Genomic DNA, 18,544 nt, shown 5'->3' with positions numbered 1-18,544 from the left:
TTCAAATGTGCTAGTTTAAGGGAAAAAACAAATAATCAAACTCACAGTTAAGTTTTTTTTTTTTTATTAGGAATATAATCATCATATATTATTCTATTTATTGATTCATTATAACTTCTCGAAGCAGCCCAGAGCAGAGGGAATACAAATAATTTTATTAATCGCAATCACGATATTGAAAAAAGAGTCGGTTAGCCCCTCGAGTTAGTTTGTGGCGGAGATCACAGTTTAGCGTGAGGATACCTTTCTTGAAGGCAGCTTCTGACCATCCCGGTGGCGTCTATGGCCGTCCCCCATGCCAGGGCGACGCCGAAGCCCCCGTGGCCGTAGTTGTGCACCACATGTGCCCCGCCGCCCAGCCGGGGCACCTCCCTTTCCACTCTGGGATTCCTCCTGGAGGGCCTGAGCCCGACCCACTCCCCGAGCACTTTACCCTCACGCAGAGAGGGCTCCAGCTGGGTGCAGCGCTTCAGGATGGACTCGGTGTCCCCAGGGTCCACCCCTAGGCGCCAGTCTCCCTCCTGCCGGGTTCCACCCACGGTGACGTAGCGTGAGCCGGGATAGATGTATGTCTTCCCTTTTTCTAGCCGGATGAAGTGATGCAGCCAGGGGGCGTCCATCTTCAGGATCTGGCCCCGGACAGGGTAGACCTCGTTGTCCGCCACCAGGTCTTTGGATCCCAAGCCCGAGCAGTTGACGATGACGTCGTAGTCCGGGCTCAGCTCCTCGAGACTGGACACTTTCTTCTGCTCCACTTTACCGCCGGCTTTCGTGAACCTGGACACGAACAACTTCAAGCTATGAGGTAACTCCTGCCATCTCTTTCTTCACTTGTCACATGTTTTTCAAATATAACAGGAAGCCAGTGTCAAAGTTCAAATCTAGAACCTCATAAAGGAGCGGCGGACATTTTATTGCTTTGGCCGAAACAAACCTTTGGTGTAGCCAAGGTAGGTAGGTGGAGCATTCACACTTGATGGTGGTGAAGGCCTGGCCAAACGTGTACTCGGGAAAGCGCCGCAGTTCACGTTCGCTCAAGAAGCGAAAGCCAAGCACGAGGTCCCACCAGTAGGGCTTCTTGTTGACTGGGGGCTCCTTGAAAATGGTAAAGCTGGGCGACATCATCATGCACAATATCAGCACAGCATTTTGTCATTCATGGATGAGGTCAAATAATTTCAGCTTGAACTTTACCCGGAGCTGAGAAGCACTCCAGTCTCAAGTGTATTTTGGGACTGCACGATGGCCAGTAGGTGGTCAAAGCTGTCTCGGAACCAGCATCTTTGACGTTCCAAAGGAATATCTAATATAATCAGGGAATGAGGGGTATTTGTTATTAACGATTTCATTGACCAATGTATTCAAATTATTATTTTATCAACACAGTGGTGCATTTCCACCCACCTGGACATTGTTCCACAATGACCATACCAGCCGCCCCGTCGCTGGTGGTGTCCGGGGTGAATTTGTCGGACAACAGGGTGACAGAGCAGCTGGGGAGCTTCTCAGCCACACACACGGCTGTGGAGACACCCACCACGCCCGCGCCCACTACCGCCACTTTCGATCTTCTCATCCTGGAATAAGACTTTAGGAAAAAATTAATAATACATGAATGACTTCATTAATTTATAAAATATAATATCAAATAATATATGAAATATGATACTAACAACCAAATGGAATCCCGTGAAGTTAATAATTGTTGCAGCAGGAGGATAAAGTACACAATTGTTTCAAACCGCTTGCCTCGCCATGCAAAACATAATGTGAAATGAAGCTGTAAAAATTTTATTGTTTATGTACTTGCCGAAGTAAACAAATCAACCAGGCCAAAGGTCATGCTAAACAACTTGAATAAAAACTTCAGTTAATAAATGCAGGAAACAAAAGGCAGCCTTGTAGAGATAATCATGTACTGGCATTGGCTGGAAGATAAGAAACGTGTCTCATAAGGCATGACAAACGTACTCACATTGACTTCTCTGCATGAGGGTCTGAAGTTCCACCATCAGCAGTTGCTCGGTGCGCTGCAGGGTGACGTGTGAAGTAGATCAAACCATTTCTGTAGAGGGGTGGTGGATTTTTAGTTACAATATTACATTTCAAATGCGTACTATATGTTTTGGGAGTGCTATCATTCTTTTTATTGGCCTGAAACAAACTCCTATGCCAATGTTCTCTTAACTACTTTCACTACTGTTTTGCAAATTATTTTAAATTGAGCGTGCTGGAGGAACCGCAGGCACTGGAGTGTCTCTTTATTTTCAAAACCTGTTTTTCCTCCTTGCAAATTCTTGAGCGTGCTGAACCATGCACTGTGTGTGTGTGTGTGGGGGGGGACTTCACGGATCAGAGGGGCACCTCATCTGTGACGTTTCTGTTATTGCTCATTTCATTACAGCTGTTAAATCTATAAAATACTCAAATCTTCAAAAGACGATTTATCAAATACTCGAATCTTCAAAAGACGATCTCGTAAGGTGCGTCTGAAATCTCGTAAGGTGCGTCTGAAGTCTCGTCGCGAGCGCATATCTCGCGGTATCCAGTCCAACAAACAGACTACTTCCGGTTAGCAAGAAAACGGTAAGGTCCTAACAGCTAACTATCCACCCAAGAACTCGACCCGGTGTCTCAAACGAGTACCTAGCGGCCAACCTCTGGTCGGTTATACGTAGGTTGTTGCTTTTTAGGAACCGTGTTTTAGTTCTCAGAGCAAGAGGGCGTTTTGTTCGAGGTACTAAAGCTTTTTCTCTAACTTGACAAGTTATACGTTGGCCTTTTGAGCTTCAAACACCTCTAGGGTAGAGTGCTCATGCTTGTCCGATGAAAATAGTTTTCTTTTTATTATAGTTTTTCTTGTTCTAATATAAATTTGTTCGTGTCAAATCCTCACCAAATAGTCGTTTTTCTTCTGCTTACCTTTTTTAAACAGCCCTTAAATATATATACAAGTCTTGTTACGGAAAAACTAATCCTGATTATTTTTTGTGATTTCAAGTTACAATTAAAAGACACATTTATTCAATGAGTTTGAATTCAGGATTTATTTAGTTACCAAAATAACCAGAAAATAAATTAAAAGTATAATGCAGTCTGCCCCTTGGCCACTAAGGGGCAGTGTGGAGCCGTACACGCTTTCATTTAAATGAAAAAGTAGAAAAGGTTCGCCGTTGAACTTCATTTATCTAGCTCGATTGTGACTTTATTGCCATATTATTCGTCTGTATGTATTACCATTTGTGTGTGAGTATGTATTATTTGAATTGATTGAACTCTGCCAATCTCTTGTCAATAGGATTTTATATTGATTGTTAGTATAAACGGCTTTTGCATTTTTAACGAAATATGAATGTATTACATGCGTCCTTAACTTAAAACACGCTCAGGCTACACAGGTTCTACAGGACTAATTTCAATACTTTTAAAGATAAAGGTCAATGAATGCATTCCCCCTCTTATTGTTTCTATGTTTAATTATTCTATTTCTCAGCTATTAATTGAAGATGACACAGACAGCCTCATCTTCCTTGCACAAGACGAGCATCTTGAGCAAATTGGCGCACCTCAGGAAACGTGACATCTTGTGCGACGTCACCCTGCTTGCAGAGGGCGAGCGTTTCCAAGCGCACAAGGTGCTTCTGGCGGCGAGCAGCGACTACTTCTTGCAGATCTTCACCACCAACAATGTTGACATCTACCAGCTCGACGGTGTAACAGCCACCATGTGTGACTTGGTGCTGGAATTTATCTACAGCGCCCGGGTGTGTTTTGAGGAGAGTGCTGGCGAGCAACTTCTGGCCGCCGCTCGGTTGCTGAAGGTGGGAGAACTTATTGACGCGCTGCAGACCACACGGCGACGCAAGGAAGGACGGGCCAAGAAGAGCCTCCTCATCAGAAAGCAAAGAAAGAAGAGTCCCGTGCGTGACAACCACGCCGAAGAGCGACAAGAAGTAGCTGACGACAGAGAAGGAGGGGAGCGGCCTAGTCGAGCAGGAAGACGCAAGATCACGCCGCCCGTGAAGTACAATTCCTATAAAGTGGGCGGAGACGTGTCAGCCGGTGGAGAGCCGGCAAAGAGGGTCAGGAAGAACAAAACGGAGGCCAGATGCCAGGACTGTGGCAAGTGGTTCAAAAACCATATCTTCCTGAAGATCCACCAACGCACGCACACAGGTGACCTCCTCCTTCACGTTAATACGACGTTAACTATACTGTACAGGAAGTGATGTCATTGCTGCCCCCACAGGTGAGAAGCCATTCTGTTGCCAGGTGTGCGGCGCGGCGTTCACGCAGAAGCACACACTGTTGGTGCACCAACGCAAGCACACCGGAGAGACGCCGTTTGTGTGCAGCGTGTGCTCCAAAGTCCTCGCCACTAAGAACAGCCTGCATGAGCACATGAACCTCCACCAGGGTAAAAAAAAAAAATCTTGCTTCGTCAATGTGCGTGTACCGAATGTATGACCGTTGTGTCCCACAGAAAACAAGTCGTTCTGCTGTGACCAATGTGGAAAGAGCTTCACTCAGAAGAGGCAGCTCAAAAGTCATTACAGGGTCCACACAGGTCAGATGGAAGTGGAATTTTGATTTGATCGCTTCAAGTTGGTTCAAATATTTGGTTTTAATAGATTAGATTTTATTTGAAAGTCATATCACCCTGCCCTTGTGTAAAAGTCTTGATGTAATGTGTCCACATGAAGATTCAAGTATGGATTTTCTTCTGTAGGAAAATCACTTCCAGAGTGTGCTCAGTGTCAGCATAAATTTCTGGATACGGCCCAGTTGAAAAAGCACCTGCGGACTCACACCGGTAAAAACGTGTAACTTTTTTTGGGGGGGGCCTGAATGAATTATTGGCATTTCCGTTCATTGTGTTGTGACGTCGTGGCAGGTGAGAGGCCGTTCACGTGTGAGATCTGCGGCAAGTGTTTTTCCGTCAAGAGCACTTTGCAGACGCACATCCGGATACACCGGTGACCATGACTAACTTCTCGACTTGTTTGCGCTTTTCCATAGATAGGAATGAATCCATTCCATTTTTCGATAAATCTCTTTTGTCATCCACTAGAGGCGAGAAGCCGTATAGCTGCAGCATTTGCGACAAGTCCTTTGCGGACAGCAGCGCCCGGCGCCGCCACGTGGCCTCCCACTCGGGCAAGAAGCCCTTCAACTGCTCCGTGTGCGGTCTCTCCTTCTCCCGCCTCGACAACCTGAAGACCCACATCAACACCCACAACAAGGAGAGGGTGTCGGTACCTGAGCCCCAGGAAGAAGGTGGCGCCGCCCTGCAGGCAGAGGTGGGTAGAGTCAAGATACTTAGCTAACAAACGTGAGATGGTATGTTCATAGAATTAACTCCCGCAGGTCCAGAACTATCAGCTGTCGGTGGGCTCGGAGCAGGAGATCCAGCTCCTGGTGACTGGGGACAACATCAGCCTGGGGCAGGAGATCAGCACGGCCGCGCCCCAGATCCAGATGCTCGGCACGCTGGACCCTCCGGCCGCGTCGTGGGCCGAGTCCATGTACGTCATCACCCTGAGCAAGGAGGCCGCTGACCACCTGCACGCGGCACCCAGGCCCGCCCAGCAGGTGGCGCAACCGCACATCCAGGGCCTCCACATCAACCAGCCCATCTCCATCAGCCAGACCGGCGAGCACATCTCCGGCCACCACATCCATGGACACACCTTCCAGATCCAGGCCGGGAATGTCTACTCCACCGGCGGACCGCCGCCCGGCCACACCTGAGCTCAGCTTAGGCCGGCAGCTCCGACAGATCCGGTAAACAGCACTCGTGACATTCTGTTATATTTATCAGGAAAGGGAAAGACAAAAAAAAAAATCTGACAGGTTGACAGACGTTTAAATAAAGTTCATTCAGAGAGCAATACCATGTTTTTGTTTTTAACTAATATTTCATGTTCCTCATTTGCAGTGGGACTTTCCAATAAAACTTTACATAATATTTATAACATTAATGAATGAATATGACTATAAATTAATGGAAAATATTGCATTAAAAACAAATGATCAGAGGCAATTATAAAAAAACAATTCAAATAATGGTCTTTGATTAAAATATGGCATTTAAAGTACGCAAATATCTCTTCCCCCGTCCTCCCAACGCTACTTTCCCGCGACCCTAACAACTAAGCTACATTTATCTTAACATGTAAAAATATGCACAGCTCAGGCTCAAGCTCAGCTGCGTTTCTCTCAGATACAGAGCCGCAATTGGCTGCGAGCTCAGATCCAAGCCGCCAATAGAAAACCGCCCCCCCTGGCCCACCTGCAACCATGCAATCCCTCTGAGGGGGAATTGAATTTTACACACACGCACACAAACACAAAAGAGATTTGTTAGAGTGGCTCTGGAAGCTTTATTTACATGCACCATCTCTTGAGAAGCTGGCAAACACATTTTTATTCTGGTAGGAGCAAGAGGAGAAGGGATGATGACAATGCACACAAATGATTGACAGTTAAAAAATATCAATTTTAAAAAAAAAGTGCACAATTTAATAATAAAAAGATAAAAACAGAAGGTGTCACATAAATGGAGGACACTGAAATGGGAGCGCTTGAACAAAAAGGTAATTTTAATACAATTCAAGAAATAAATAATTAAAAAAAAAAAGATCCTGGTGGTCCTACCAAAGATCATTTTCATCCTTATTGTTTTTGCCCTTATCATAGCTATGTTTCCTACTATCCACACACTTGATTTCTAGCTATGCAAACGTTTGGCAATATTTTCAAATACTGTGGTCTCGAAAATGGCAAGAATGGCTCCCGTCACAGGGTGGCAGCACCTGCTCTAGTGCCCGTAAGGGTGTGAGCGCGGGAAAGGGCTAGCTAACTAATACCGCATCCTGCTACCTTCTCTTTTATAGCACCGAGAAGTTACCAAACAACAAACTGTCCTTTCTAGCTATGTATAACATTTTTGGGTGGCCTATTTATGCTACGTGTAACAAAATGGGGGAAGCAGCATCGCAGAAGTAAACACTGTAGTAAACAATTTGTTTAGCTTGTTCTGGATTGGCTAACTGAAAGGTCAAGTACTTAACTCGCGTATTACGTGAAAATGCTGAAATGACAGTTTATATATTTCTCTATATTTTACCCAATTTGGGTTAAACCAAGTGAATGTTAAGTGGTCTAAAATGCCCCGCAGAGTTCCTCAATCAGTGACATGATCGGCTAGGCTAGGCCAAAACGTAGTGTTAGCAAAGGTTAGCATTAGCTAACAGTGTTGCTTCTTATATTGTTTTGCTAAATCGTCAATGTGAGGATGTATTTGGCCACGTCATGCGCCAAACCGCTACATGAAGGTTATTTGGTGTGAAATTCTGCATACACCACTAAGAGCTTTTTCCGATATTCCGTTTAAGTGGACGAGGGTTAGGGACTGTGGTACCCCTCATAACTTCACAATGATGTTACCAACGATCATAAAGAACCTCCCAAAAAAACACACTTTCAAAATAAAGCACACAATTTGACCGTTCGTCGCACGAGCTAGCTGTACACGTTCATATTTGGTGTGCGTCGACTTTTACTTTTAGTCAAAAAAAAAAAAGTCAAGTATTCTCCTTATTTGTCCCCTTATGTAAACGGGCTCTTAGCCCTGGTTTGGCAAAAAATGTCAACGTGAGAGAACGGAATCATCTTCCCTGAGATGAACGCAACTTGTGTTCCAGTATGATACATCGCTCAGGTTCATTGATCAGTTTTTTTTTTAAGAGTACAGTACCCAAAACATGAGGTGTGATGAGAAAGGAACAAGATTTTTCACGACTATCCCCGCCAATTGGTGTCCTGTCCTATTTTTAAACGCAAAGTGTGTGGGCAGCGACCTTATCTCCTTTCTTTCCCATCACACCTCAAATTAAATAGGATGGAAAACTAAGCTGACATAACTACACTTGGACACGCTTTCTTTTCCCGCTAGTGGAGTCTGATTCCCGGCACGTTCTGAGCACCTCAGCTCTGGACCCAGCTCTGCGGTGACGTCTGCTTGAAGCCCCCCGGGTTCACGTTGGCGTTGTGGGCGGCGTCAAAACTCAGGTCCAGGCAGTCGGCCTCCATCAGCTCGTTGCGGATGATCGAGTCCATGTCGCACTCCAGTGCGCTGTTGAACCCCTCTAGTTCCAGGTCAGAGGTGGCGGCGCCGGGGAAGGGGTCCTGGCCGGGCAAGGCCGGGGAGGTTTTGCCGGGAGACTTGAGACCATTTCCCCCAAGAACAGATGAAACTTGTGCCTGGACGGCGGCGTGGTTGGTGGAGGAGATGTGGTCTTTGCGCAGAAGCAGCGTATTGCGGCGCGAGTTCTGCAGGGCCACGGCGGTGCTGGCCTGCGACATGAGCGGGTCGGACTGAGTGAGTAGGACGTTGCCGGAATCCAGGCTGAGGAGGTCCTGCAGGGTGAGGTGCGAAGGGCAGGAGAAGGTGGTCTGCTTGTTCTCCTGGATGGTCTGCATGGGCGACTGGCGCAGGCTGGTGATGGACGTGGGGCTGAAAAGCGGCGTGGGGACGTAGCTGCCGACGGGACTGCCGAAAGTGAAGACGGCGCCCCCCTGGTCTTTGTCGTCGTCCTCATCGGGAGGAGGCTGCTGGGACGCTAGGCTGATATTGTCCAGCAGGTCGTCCATCAGGTTGTCGGACAGCCCGTCGTTGAGGTTCATGGTGCCCGCCAGGTCGGAGAGGCCGGTGGGCCCGGTGGACGGCGACATGCTGCTCGGGCTGGAGTACAGCATAGGGGACAACGGCGTGTCGTCCGGGGGCACCTCGTCCAGCTCCAGGTTGGCGAGGATAGGCGACAGGCGCCCGCTCAGGGTGCTGGCGTTGGAGTTGGTGCGCGAGCGGAAGTCGGTCCAGGCGTCCAGCTCGTCGCTGCTGCGCGACGTGGGGCTGCCGGTCCACTTGGAGAGGCTGGACGAGCTCTCGGAGCTGCCGTCCTGGGCGGCCTGCAGGGAAGCTTTTTTCTTGGTGGCGCGACCTCGGGCGCCTTTGATGTATTTACTGTTGTCCATGGAGACGGCGCGGCGACGCGGCGCCTTGCCACCTTTGCCGCCGTCAGGGTTGACCATCCACCACGAGCTCTTCCCGGTCCCTTCATTCTGGACCTTAACGAAGCGGCTATGCAGGGACAGATTGTGCCGGATGGAATTCTGTGGAAGCAAGGAAAGTTTGTTTCTAGTATTTCTCAAGTATATGGTCGTTCCTTCTAGAAAAATTCTCGGGAATCCTCCCATATTCCACATGCATGGTACAGGATTACAAATCTATTTCCTGAAACACACACGTTTAAATCCTACAAAGCTCTTGTCAGACTTGATTCCATGATGAATTGCTTTTCAGGCTGAACTATAATCCTAAACATCAAATGGGAAGTAGAACAATTTTATGTGTTGTGATAACAGTGGGCATGTTATTTCATTGTTTATGATTATTTATGGTTACATTAAGAAGAGAACGGTGACGCAATTGTTTCCACGACCATTTCCAACTGTTCCAAATGTCGGTGTTGCAGGTGTGCGCGTCCGGAGCCTGCTCACCTTCCATCCAGCCGAGCTGTTGCTGTCGCCCTTGTCCTTGAAGTAGGGCACGGAGCGGACCATCCAGTCGTAGATCTGCGACAAGGTGAGTCTCTTCTCGGGGGACGACTCGATGGCCTGCGTAATGAGGTCCGCGTACGAGTAGTTGCCCCAGGCGTTCCGGCGAGCTGATGACTTCCGCAGCTGCTGCGAGGCCGTGGTGGCCGCGGCTGGCGGCGTCAACTGCGCCGAGGACAGCGAGCCGTCCCCGGTGTCCTCGGTGCGGGGCTGGGAGGCGAGGCGGAGGCCGGAGGGAGTGAGCGGGCTCGGCGTGAGAGCCCCGGTAGCCTCCCGGGGCGCACTGCCACCTCCTCCCCCTGCCCCACCTCCTCCTCCCTCTTCGTCGTCATCCTCTTCCTCGGGGATGACATCAGCGTCGTTCGCCCCCGCTTTGCCCGCCGCGCCGAGCTCCGGACGTGGAAGCGGCCAAGTGCAAGAGCGCGGCCGCTTCTGGGGCTCGAAGTCCGGGTCGATCTCCACGTTCGGCTCGTTAGCCTCGGCCATGTCACGGTGGGCGATGAGTGGGTCGGGAAGTCACTCAGGGCGCATTCCATCAATGTGTGGGGGGGGCGGAGAGGGGGGGGGGGGGTATCTATTTGCCGGAATGCATGCTAAGCAGACATCGCGGTGGCTTTTCCTCGTGGACTCGGGAAAGAAAAGCAGGGGGGATTTCGGCTTGGCGTTCCTCTGCAAGCACCCAGAAGCATTTAACACGTCACTCCGCTGCCATCTTGACCATTTCCACCCGCGACTTCCTCGGGCATCTTCAGCGTTGCACTTCCTCCCCCTTCTTCATGCACAAAACGCTGCAGGCTCCAATAGCACTTGGCCTCCACGGGGATATTTTCACATGCAAAACGCAAAAGCATTCATTCAGCGACACAATCGTGCGGCTGCTGCACCTCCTCTTCTTGTCTTCCACCTCTTCCTCCTCTGCACTGCTCCGAATTAAAGCGACAGTATGGATCAGTGACGTCACCGCTTGCCCCCCCCCCCTCCATGGGGAAGCCCAGCAGGGTGCACACAATGCAAAAAATGTTTTGTAAAATATTAATTGTTACAATTTTGAATTGTCAAGTTATATTGAAACCAAGCAAGCTAAAACCAGCTGTTAACGATCACATAATCAAATTCTGAAAATTACCCATTATCAGCTAATATTTGCTTGAGCATTTGAATTGTTAGCGATTACTTAAGACATAGGTGTTCTGTTTGAAATATAAAAACCACAATGTTTATAAATTCAAAACAAAACGTGGGTAGTAAGAATGCATACATTTAATTTGAGGACATTTTAAATTGCAGTCTGAGTAATTACAAAACTCATGACAATTTTCCATGTTTTGATGAATGTCACATCAAAACTTGAAATCATTCCCCACAATGTCTTACAGTTGCGCTTTGATAAAAGTTAAAATGTCTTAAAGTGCACAAAGGTTGCAATAAATAATTTCTGTACATTTCTAAGTGTGTTCCAGCAAAACTCAGAAGTGAGGAGTGTTTCTTTCCCGCTTCCGTTTAAAAACTGAAGGAATATTAGGGCCACACTGTCAAGATGGAAAAACAAAACAAAACAGGAAACTCATAATTTCATGAGAATATAAGCTTTACAAAAATTAATAGATGAGTCAAGTTATTGAGGGAAAAAATTGATATATTTAAGATTATATTTGTAATTTCATAGTTATCAAAGTGCATATTTTATCATGAAAGCTGTAGTTAAAAAAAAAACTTTAAACCACACAACTTTTTTTTTCCTCCAAAATATACAATTTTACAATGAGAGCATGGCCCTAAAATTTCTTAATTACAAAAACATGTACCTCCAAAATGTTTTTCTTTTTATCCCAACAAAGTAGATGATTTGTCAATTGCGTTTGGAATGAAAAAAAAAAAAAACAAGTCATAGTTCATTAGGCTTTGTCCTTAGCGCTGCGGTCTCCTTCTTGCCAGTATTCTTCACTCTGCATCTCAGTGAGTCTGGAGACAGTCCTCTGGAAGGCGAACATCTCCTCTTCGCCGCTGAAGATGGACAGGCTGCTCGCTTCTTCCTATCAACATCAAAAGGTACGTTTATCATATCCCATCTCACAATGTCATATGAAAGTGGACATAAAAATGAAGTACTCTTTTGAGTCCCAAGTCGTCCATGAGGATGTGGCCCTCATCGTGGCTGTGGTCGCCCTCGAGAACAAAAACCTCCTCTAGCGGGTGATCGGCCAGGATCACCACACGCACCTGAAGCAGCACGCAGGTGAGCTACTTTCAGTTTTTAACCATGGAAAGTCAATTGGTTAGATGAGATCAAACCTTGTGGTCATAAAGCGCATCCACTAACGTGATGAGTCGCCGGGCTTGGGTTTTCTTGTTGAGCGTCAGAAGCGGGATGTGACGGATGAAGACGGTGTCAAACAGGCGGGAGATCTCCAGGTAGTCGCTGGCCCCTAGAGGCTGAAATCATCAAGTCAAATAAATATCGCGCTTTAGTAGAATAATAAATCATTGACAGCCTTACCCTGTCACATAGCTCCTCAAATGTGCAGTCCAGAATGGTCCCGCATGCTTTGTTCAGACGGACTTTCCTGTTGTGCACGTTCAGCACTCTCGGCCGCGTTACTGGAGCACAAGTTGAATTATTATGACACGATCGTGAAAATATGACAGATCGAAACGACTTACTGTCGTTCTGCTTGAAGGCCAGCTCGTCAAAAAGCTTGTCCAGCGTTTCCTCTGCATCAGGCTCACTGGAACTGATGTGAACGGAACATGAATTGGCAGGAATGATTAAAAAACAAATAATAATAAAAAACTTACAGGAAGTAAAGTTTCCCCGCGGAGGGTCTGTTCGTTTTGCGGTAGTCGATCCCTGAATCCAGACGTAGAGTTTGGCAATATTTCTGTGCAATATTTAGGTGAACTTATTGAATGATTTGGCGTTTAGGCTAAAACAACATAAGTTAACGTCTTACCTGTAACACGGCGATAAAAGGCACAAAGTTGACCCTCTGCAGACCGTTTTTATACAAGTCTGGAAGGAGGGGGGGGGTTGATTTACAATTTAAATAATTTTATTTATCTCCCGTTGTGTGTCCAATTTTTATTTCAACCGCAGGTTACCTTCAGGAATGCGATTGGACGTGGCCACCACGACCACACCGTGAAGAAACAAGTTCTCAAACAGCTGCTTGAGAATCATGGCGTCGGCGATATCCGTCACCTGGGAAGACGAGGTCGCAACACGGTAAGGTGTCATGCAAATGAATCGCCCACGTCGGCATATTATCGAAAAGCCTCGTCGTTACCTGAAACTCGTCAAAGCACAGCAGGCAAGCTTCCTCGCTGATCTCCTCGGCAACGGGCGCGATGGGGTCGTAAGACTTAGCCATCTTGCCTGCTTTCCTCTTTGGCATACTCTGCTTAAGGCGATGGATCCCTGCGTAGTCACACACACCATATGAATATTTTCTTCCATTTTGTAACACAATACAACTCACGTTTGTGCACGTCCAACATGAAGCCGTGGAAGTGGACCCTCTTTTTCTTGTCAGTCTCCACGTGCGAGTAAAACATATCCATGACCATGGTTTTGCCCGTGCCTGAAACAATGTCCGCATGTCATTTCGTATATAAAAAAAATGGCTAGACGGTCTTGAGTGTCCCTTACCCACGTCGCCGTAGATGTAGTAACCCTTGGGAGGCTTTGGTCTGGTAAAAAACTTCCAAGATGGAGAAGGGCAAACAAAGTCATTCACGTTTATCAATTTTCACTCAATTGCATCATGCAAGCTTAATGACGTGTAAATGAGTGTACCTTTTGGAAGATGGACGTGGGCGTGTTGCTGTACCCGCGGAGTGTTTTGTGTAGCTGGTCCAGTTTGCACATCACGGCTCTCTGGTGCTCGTCTTCCCGCAGGGTCCCATCCCGGATCAGCCCGCTGTAGTGCTCCAGGGGCCCGCTGAAGCCGCCGCTCGTCTCCGGCTCAGCCTCACGCTGGGCTTCCACCGCGTAGCCTTCTCGGTGACAAGCGGGAACACGGTGAGATCAGATATTTTGTTTACACCTAATTTTAACCTGCAGTCATGGCATGTATTTTCTGTCTTTCCAACACTAATTTCACGCGTGTTTAACAATTAACAATGATATTATTACTTGTATTTAATAACTTGCAGACTTCATTCATTCTCGACTCTTAAATCTTTTTATTATGCTAAAAATGACGCACTGCCATTTTATTTTGCCATGTGTTCATTTACGCATAATATACGAATAAATACGCATAGGCTGAGTAGGACTCGTCACTTCACACCACGCACGACTCCGAACATACCGGGGACAAACGAATTCGGAACATTGTGGCTGTGTTGAAGAAGTGACAGCTGACCAGACGCGAAAAGTAAAGTAAGTCCAAAGCCACAAAGAAACCAGAATGTTTATTTGGACTTTATGTGCCATTCAACTGAAGTTATAGCCCATTTTCATATGAGGAGTTTGGCTAATTTTTTATAATAACCAAGCCTACAATCGCTGCATAAAAGTAACAAACTCACAGATAACCTATCTCACCTCGTCTGTGACACGACATTGCGGTTTTGAGTAGTTTTAGGGTGGAATGTTGCCCTCTCCGTAACAAAGTGGAGCCCAGAGAGGCTGAGGGTGACATCTTGGAAGACAGCGGCATCCACACCGCCATCTTGATTCAAAATAACTTTATGGAAAAAATAACTGGGAACAAATTATTTCGAGTTCGTTTTAGCTACCGATAGAGGTCGACATTTCTTCCATTTTGCCTTACTGAATGTAACAGGACACGTTTATTTATTTGAATATTTTTACCACCAAATTGTAGATTTAAAAATTGGCTCACAGTAAATATATCTTTATCATTATGTTGTTATTATTAGCGAATATGAACCATTTGATGTCAGATATTGTAAAAATGGTGCAAAATAAGGCGTATAAATTCAGAAATTATGCTTGTAAGTGCAGCATTGAGCAAAAGACAAACTATCTCCCCATTAAGTCATCACAGAGGCAATTATTGTACATTCCTAACAATAAGACGAGATTGTATGCGCATGTCTTGTCAGTATAATTGGAGTACAATTTTACCTCCACATCAGTGAGCTGCAGACAAAACATGGGAGGCTTACAGGCTTGTTGCCATGACAACAGAGCAACCCCATCACTGCCACTACCTCCAGGCACATACTCTCTCTCTCTTGCTCCCCCACTCTCTCCCCCCCATCTGTCCGTCTGTCTGTACACACAGCAGCGGCAGCAGCGTTACATCCGCTTTTATACCGTAAAGACGAACCAGGCGTGTCGGGACCCCTCCTGCTTGTCTGCGTCGGGCGGTGAGTGTTTACATCCTTTGTCAACAGACGTCTCCTACGCGGGTTAGGAGACGGACACTATTGTGGGCGGATAACGTGCTACATCGCCGGGTAGCCATAGTGAAGGCAACCCCCTACCCCCGAAGCAGCCTCCCACCCTTTTACTGCTGAATGCATTAGTCTAATGAGAGCCTGCGGCAACACTGAAAGAGACGTGATGATACCGGGAGGGTCATTTTGGCATGACTAAACCATGTAGTTTCCCTTCTGGTGTAAGATTCTAATCAGCTGGAGTTTTTTTTTTTTTTAATCCATTTTTTTTAACAGCTCCAAATGAGTGCACCCGCAGCGACGGTGCAACAGCGAGCAGACGACGACAACGACAGCGGTGAAATGCAATCGGCCGCGGTGGCGCCATCCTCTTTCATGCCCGGCCAATCGGGCAAGATCCCGGGCAGGAAGCGAGGAAGGCCCCCGCTGCGCAGTGTGGCCAAGATAGATTTCGCCAGCCGCTACGTCGACTCGCTGCCGCCGCTTAAAGTGCCCAAGAAGAGAGGGAGGAAGCCGGGATTCAAGGTCAGGCTACTTTTTCGAGCCATGAGCATATTGTTACAGGATTAACATCATTTACACAAGTTTTTGGACACAAATCAATCAATTCTTGCCTGCCCAAAATAATCTTTCTGAGGGATTTTTCTTCTTCTGCAGCTGAAACCCAGGATGGTGATGACACCGTTGGCCATCTCACCACCCAGCAGCACCCCAGAGCCTGATATGAGCTCCATCCCTCAGGACGCCGCCACAATCCCCCACTCGGCCACGCCTCAGGTGCTCACAGGTAGGACGGTCCAAGTCAGACCTCATACCCAAGGTTAAAGAAAGATCCCTCCAAAATTCTTCAATTGTTGATTGTCGCCACTTGCTGTGCTCAGTGTGCATCTACATCAACAAGCAAGCCAACACGGGTCCAAACCTGGACCGGAAGAAGATCCAACAGCTGCCCGACCACTTCGGACCCGATAGGCCTTCGGTGGTGCTGCAGCAAGCCGTGCAGGGATGCATCGACAGTGCCTTCCAGCAGAAGACTGTCTTCACGCTGCTCACGCAGGGATACGGGGGAGAAAAGATATCAGGTAGCTTTTCCCGCATTGTTTTCCACGCTTTTCTGTCCCCGCAGTTGCCGCTTAGTTTTTATTCACATGACTGAAAAGGTCCTACTCACTATTTTGATCAGTAGTTGCCCTAGTGTGGTGCAGGAGCGCCATCTAACGATATGCCAAAGAATTACAAAATTAAATTTGCAAACTGCATCTTAGTGAAGTGGCCTTCACTTTTTTTTTTAATAGAACATTTATTTAAGTACCATTTTTATTCAACTCTGTGTCTTTTTTTATTATTGCAGCATGGTAAACGTGCAGTTCTTGATTAAAATGGGCTCAACCAACTCTGAGGGCGATTGAAATTTGTACTTACTTGACCTGCAGCCACCTTTGACGGCAAGCAGCACCTCCTGAGCCTCCCTGTGGTGAACAGTATCGACTACGTGCTGCGCTTCCTGAAGAAGCTTTGTCGCAGCCTCCACTGCGAGAACCTGTTCAGCGACCAGCCCATCAGTCAGCGTCCCTCCTACCACTCTGACGGTAAAACATCCATGCCGATGATAGGAATCTTTCCCACAGCTCCTTCTTACCTGTTTCCATCTCGCCCTTTAGCGGAAACATCTCTGGCCGAGGATTACCGCCACGAGCAGAGCGAAGGGAAGCGCTACCCGGCGGCAGAGCACAGGGAATCCGCGTTCGGCTCTATCAGCTCCTCATCGTACTCATCTTCGCCAAAGTCCTCGTACGGCTTTCGCTCGTCGCAGCAGTTCGGCAACGCGTCGGCCGTCTCCAGGCAGTCGTCGGGCAGCCCCGGCGCCTTTGTGGAAAGCAACAGGGCAGGTGAGACCATAAGGCGAGGTACTAACTGCTACTTTTACCTTATTTTAGTTTGATTAATTGCAAATTTGAGTGTGTTTGTGTACCTAATCTATTGTCCGGTAAGTAAGAGAATTTTTATGAGCGTTTATCCCGTCAGGAGCGTACGTCGCACAGGAGTCGAAGGGCCCGTCCCCCGGGAAGGATCCGTCCACGTGGAGCGTGGACGACGTGGTGTGGTTCATCCGGGACGCCGACGCCAACGCCCTCGGACCTCACGCTGACGTCTTCAGGAAACACGTGAGCCCAAGATCTCTTCTTCCACATCAACAACGCAATGAAGACATTAAATGAATAATATGTTGAATTCTTTCCATCTACACAATGGCGCCGCCCTGCAGGAGATCGACGGCAACGCCCTGTTGCTGCTGAAGAGTGACATGATCATGAAGTACCTCGGGCTGAAGTTAGGGCCCGCCCTCAAGTTGTGCTACCACATCGACAAGCTCAAGCAGAGCAAGTTGTAGGCTCGGAGCTCACAGCAGAAACTGGCACAATAGGCACACCGTGTTGCTGAAACAACCAATGACAAAAGCTCACTGGAAGAGACCACTTTTTTTTTTTATCTTGGCATTTTTTGCTGCTCTTTATAAATGTGGCGTAAAACTAGGGCTGAATGAAATAATCAAAATTGGGATTTTTTTCCCCTTAATATTGACATTGCGATTTAATATGCGATTCTTTTTTCAAGGTGTTTTTTTTTACAGAAAGACAAAATGCAATATATTAATCTGTATTACAAGAAATAACATCCGATTGATGATATATAAATGCGTTGTTCTTATAGGTTAGGCTAACAAAGGCAAATGAAGCATGAATTCATATTAAAGGCAGTTTATTGAGCGATTTACTTCAATACATTTTGAGTGCAGTCTTGTAAATATTCACTCCGATAAATTTACAAAATTCTACCAAACGTGAGCTGCTTTCGGCTCATTATATTTTAAAAATCCAATGTTGCTCGATAAGATGTTTTCTGTATTCTAAATACCTGCACTGAAAAAAACCCGGAAACATTTACTTTAACTTAATTTAAAGATATTTTAATGCTTTTTTCTTACACATCTTGACTTAATTAGCCTGTTTTACTCTAGCTTGATGTAAAATTACTATAAAAGGGGAACCAGCTAATACGAGTATGCGTACATTTTAATTAGGGGTGTCATGAAAACCAATTTGAATGAGAAACTCTGTTTTGTAAAAATGTAGCATTCTTGAATTGTATCACGCAACATATTGAGATACTTATCTTTTTGGGAGAGACGCACACCTCTAATATACATGTATAAAGAATGTGTTGCAATGTGCACACAATGTCACAAATCTCACCATTTTCAAAATCTTTTATCAGTGTTGACAATACAAGGAGGTTATATGTATTATGTGACGTCAAGCAAACATCAATATGTGTCATAATCCTGTATGTGAGTATTAAATCAAAACATGTAAAATACTGGGTGTGTGAACGCGCATCTTTTTTTGCAAGATGTTAATATATATATGTATATTGTCTAATTTCATTTTGCAAGTTTTCAGCTCATATAAGGCAAGGCAGCTTATATTTATACGGCACATTCATAATATCAATGTAATATTTTGCCCCCCCCCCCTAATTCAGATTTTTTTTTTTTTTT

The 18,544-nt window shown here is 46.5% G+C and overlaps 5 protein-coding genes across 14 annotated transcripts; 2 read left to right on the top strand and 3 right to left on the bottom strand.

The window, feature by feature from the left end:
- Positions 1–47: 47 nt before the first annotated feature.
- ddo (D-aspartate oxidase) lies at positions 48–2,198 on the bottom strand. Of its 3 annotated transcripts, none has more exons than XM_049740903.2 (5): positions 1,976–2,198; positions 1,405–1,588; positions 1,195–1,303; positions 935–1,111; positions 48–777 (listed from the first exon to the last, which is right to left on the bottom strand). In XM_049740903.2, exons 2-5 carry the CDS (start codon positions 1,574–1,576, stop codon positions 222–224), a joined length of 1,014 nt encoding a protein of 337 aa, XP_049596860.1. In that variant the 5' UTR covers positions 1,577–1,588; positions 1,976–2,198; the 3' UTR covers positions 48–221. The 3 variants fall into 3 exon arrangements, with proteins under 3 accessions (XP_049596860.1, XP_049596859.1, XP_049596861.1); XM_049740902.2 differs by having other exon boundaries at positions 1,405–1,577; XM_049740904.2 differs by lacking the exon at positions 1,976–2,198 and adding an exon at positions 1,674–1,949.
- A 108-nt stretch (positions 2,199–2,306) lies between these two features.
- zbtb24 (zinc finger and BTB domain containing 24) lies at positions 2,307–9,650 on the top strand. Of its 6 annotated transcripts, none has more exons than XM_049740801.2 (9): positions 2,593–2,737; positions 3,494–4,176; positions 4,250–4,417; positions 4,484–4,567; positions 4,730–4,813; positions 4,895–4,976; positions 5,072–5,300; positions 5,368–5,784; positions 9,537–9,650. In XM_049740801.2, the coding sequence occupies exons 2-8, from the start codon at positions 3,507–3,509 to the stop codon at positions 5,749–5,751; spliced, it is 1,701 nt and encodes a 566-aa protein (XP_049596758.1). In that variant the 5' UTR covers positions 2,593–2,737; positions 3,494–3,506; the 3' UTR covers positions 5,752–5,784; positions 9,537–9,650. The 6 variants fall into 6 exon arrangements, with proteins under 6 accessions (XP_049596762.1, XP_049596760.1, XP_049596759.1 ...); XM_049740804.2 differs by lacking the exon at positions 9,537–9,650 and adding an exon at positions 7,958–9,102; XM_049740805.2 differs by lacking the exons at positions 2,593–2,737; positions 9,537–9,650 and adding an exon at positions 2,307–2,483 and having other exon boundaries at positions 5,368–5,891.
- Positions 6,360–10,712, bottom strand: foxo3a (forkhead box O3A). The gene is made up of 2 exons (XM_049740794.2): positions 9,562–10,712; positions 6,360–9,174 (listed from the first exon to the last, which is right to left on the bottom strand). The coding sequence occupies exons 1-2, from the start codon at positions 10,102–10,104 to the stop codon at positions 7,990–7,992; spliced, it is 1,728 nt and encodes a 575-aa protein (XP_049596751.1). The 5' UTR covers positions 10,105–10,712; the 3' UTR covers positions 6,360–7,989.
- Positions 10,713–10,860: 148 nt separating this feature from the next.
- Positions 10,861–14,409, bottom strand: afg1la (AFG1 like ATPase a). Its single transcript, XM_049740835.2, has 13 exons — positions 14,165–14,409; positions 13,412–13,611; positions 13,265–13,316; positions 13,095–13,196; positions 12,903–13,033; positions 12,718–12,817; positions 12,570–12,628; positions 12,415–12,497; positions 12,280–12,350; positions 12,116–12,216; positions 11,911–12,051; positions 11,728–11,838; positions 10,861–11,651 (listed from the first exon to the last, which is right to left on the bottom strand). The coding sequence occupies exons 1-13, from the start codon at positions 14,289–14,291 to the stop codon at positions 11,514–11,516; spliced, it is 1,416 nt and encodes a 471-aa protein (XP_049596792.1). The 5' UTR covers positions 14,292–14,409; the 3' UTR covers positions 10,861–11,513.
- On the top strand, positions 13,524–18,363 carry scml4 (Scm polycomb group protein like 4). Of its 3 annotated transcripts, none has more exons than XM_068653006.1 (8): positions 13,524–13,636; positions 15,262–15,510; positions 15,643–15,772; positions 15,867–16,067; positions 16,419–16,574; positions 16,647–16,874; positions 17,011–17,150; positions 17,252–18,363. In XM_068653006.1, the coding sequence occupies exons 2-8, from the start codon at positions 15,268–15,270 to the stop codon at positions 17,375–17,377; spliced, it is 1,224 nt and encodes a 407-aa protein (XP_068509107.1). In that variant the 5' UTR covers positions 13,524–13,636; positions 15,262–15,267; the 3' UTR covers positions 17,378–18,363. The 3 variants fall into 3 exon arrangements, with proteins under 3 accessions (XP_068509107.1, XP_049596815.1, XP_049596812.1); XM_049740858.2 differs by lacking the exon at positions 13,524–13,636 and adding an exon at positions 13,665–13,999; XM_049740855.2 differs by lacking the exon at positions 13,524–13,636 and adding an exon at positions 14,829–14,955.
- Positions 18,364–18,544: the final 181 nt, after the last annotated feature.

The sequence above is a fragment of the Syngnathus scovelli genome, chromosome 14, assembly GCF_024217435.2.
Source record: "Syngnathus scovelli strain Florida chromosome 14, RoL_Ssco_1.2, whole genome shotgun sequence".
NCBI lineage: Eukaryota > Metazoa > Chordata > Actinopteri > Syngnathiformes > Syngnathidae > Syngnathus > Syngnathus scovelli.
This window is presented reverse-complemented; position numbering and strand designations above follow the sequence as displayed.

Coding starts and splice junctions, on each gene's coding strand:
- afg1la (XM_049740835.2), bottom strand. CDS start 14,291: ATGGCGGTGTGGATGCCGCTGTCTTCCAAGATGTCACCCTCAGCCTCT. Junction 12,351..12,414: donor GCGGGGAAACTTTACTTCCT/GTAAGTTTTTTA, acceptor CGTTCACATCAG/TTCCAGTGAGCCTGATGCAG. Junction 11,839..11,910: donor ATGCGCTTTATGACCACAAG/GTTTGATCTCAT, acceptor GTGCTGCTTCAG/GTGCGTGTGGTGATCCTGGC.
- foxo3a (XM_049740794.2), bottom strand. CDS start 10,104: ATGGCCGAGGCTAACGAGCCGAACGTGGAGATCGACCCGGACTTCGAG. Junction 9,175..9,561: donor ACAGCTCGGCTGGATGGAAG/GTGAGCAGGCTC, acceptor TTGCTTCCACAG/AATTCCATCCGGCACAATCT.
- ddo (XM_049740902.2), bottom strand. Junction 1,304..1,404: donor CATTGTGGAACAATGTCCAG/GTGGGTGGAAAT, acceptor TGATTATATTAG/ATATTCCTTTGGAACGTCAA. Junction 1,112..1,194: donor GGAGTGCTTCTCAGCTCCGG/GTAAAGTTCAAG, acceptor GATGTCGCCCAG/CTTTACCATTTTCAAGGAGC.
- zbtb24 (XM_049740801.2), top strand. CDS start 3,507: ATGACACAGACAGCCTCATCTTCCTTGCACAAGACGAGCATCTTGAGC. Junction 4,814..4,894: donor GCACCTGCGGACTCACACCG/GTAAAAACGTGT, acceptor ACGTCGTGGCAG/GTGAGAGGCCGTTCACGTGT. Junction 5,301..5,367: donor GCGCCGCCCTGCAGGCAGAG/GTGGGTAGAGTC, acceptor TAACTCCCGCAG/GTCCAGAACTATCAGCTGTC.
- scml4 (XM_068653006.1), top strand. CDS start 15,268: ATGAGTGCACCCGCAGCGACGGTGCAACAGCGAGCAGACGACGACAAC. Junction 15,511..15,642: donor GGAGGAAGCCGGGATTCAAG/GTCAGGCTACTT, acceptor CTTCTTCTGCAG/CTGAAACCCAGGATGGTGAT. Junction 16,068..16,418: donor CGGGGGAGAAAAGATATCAG/GTAGCTTTTCCC, acceptor CTTGACCTGCAG/CCACCTTTGACGGCAAGCAG.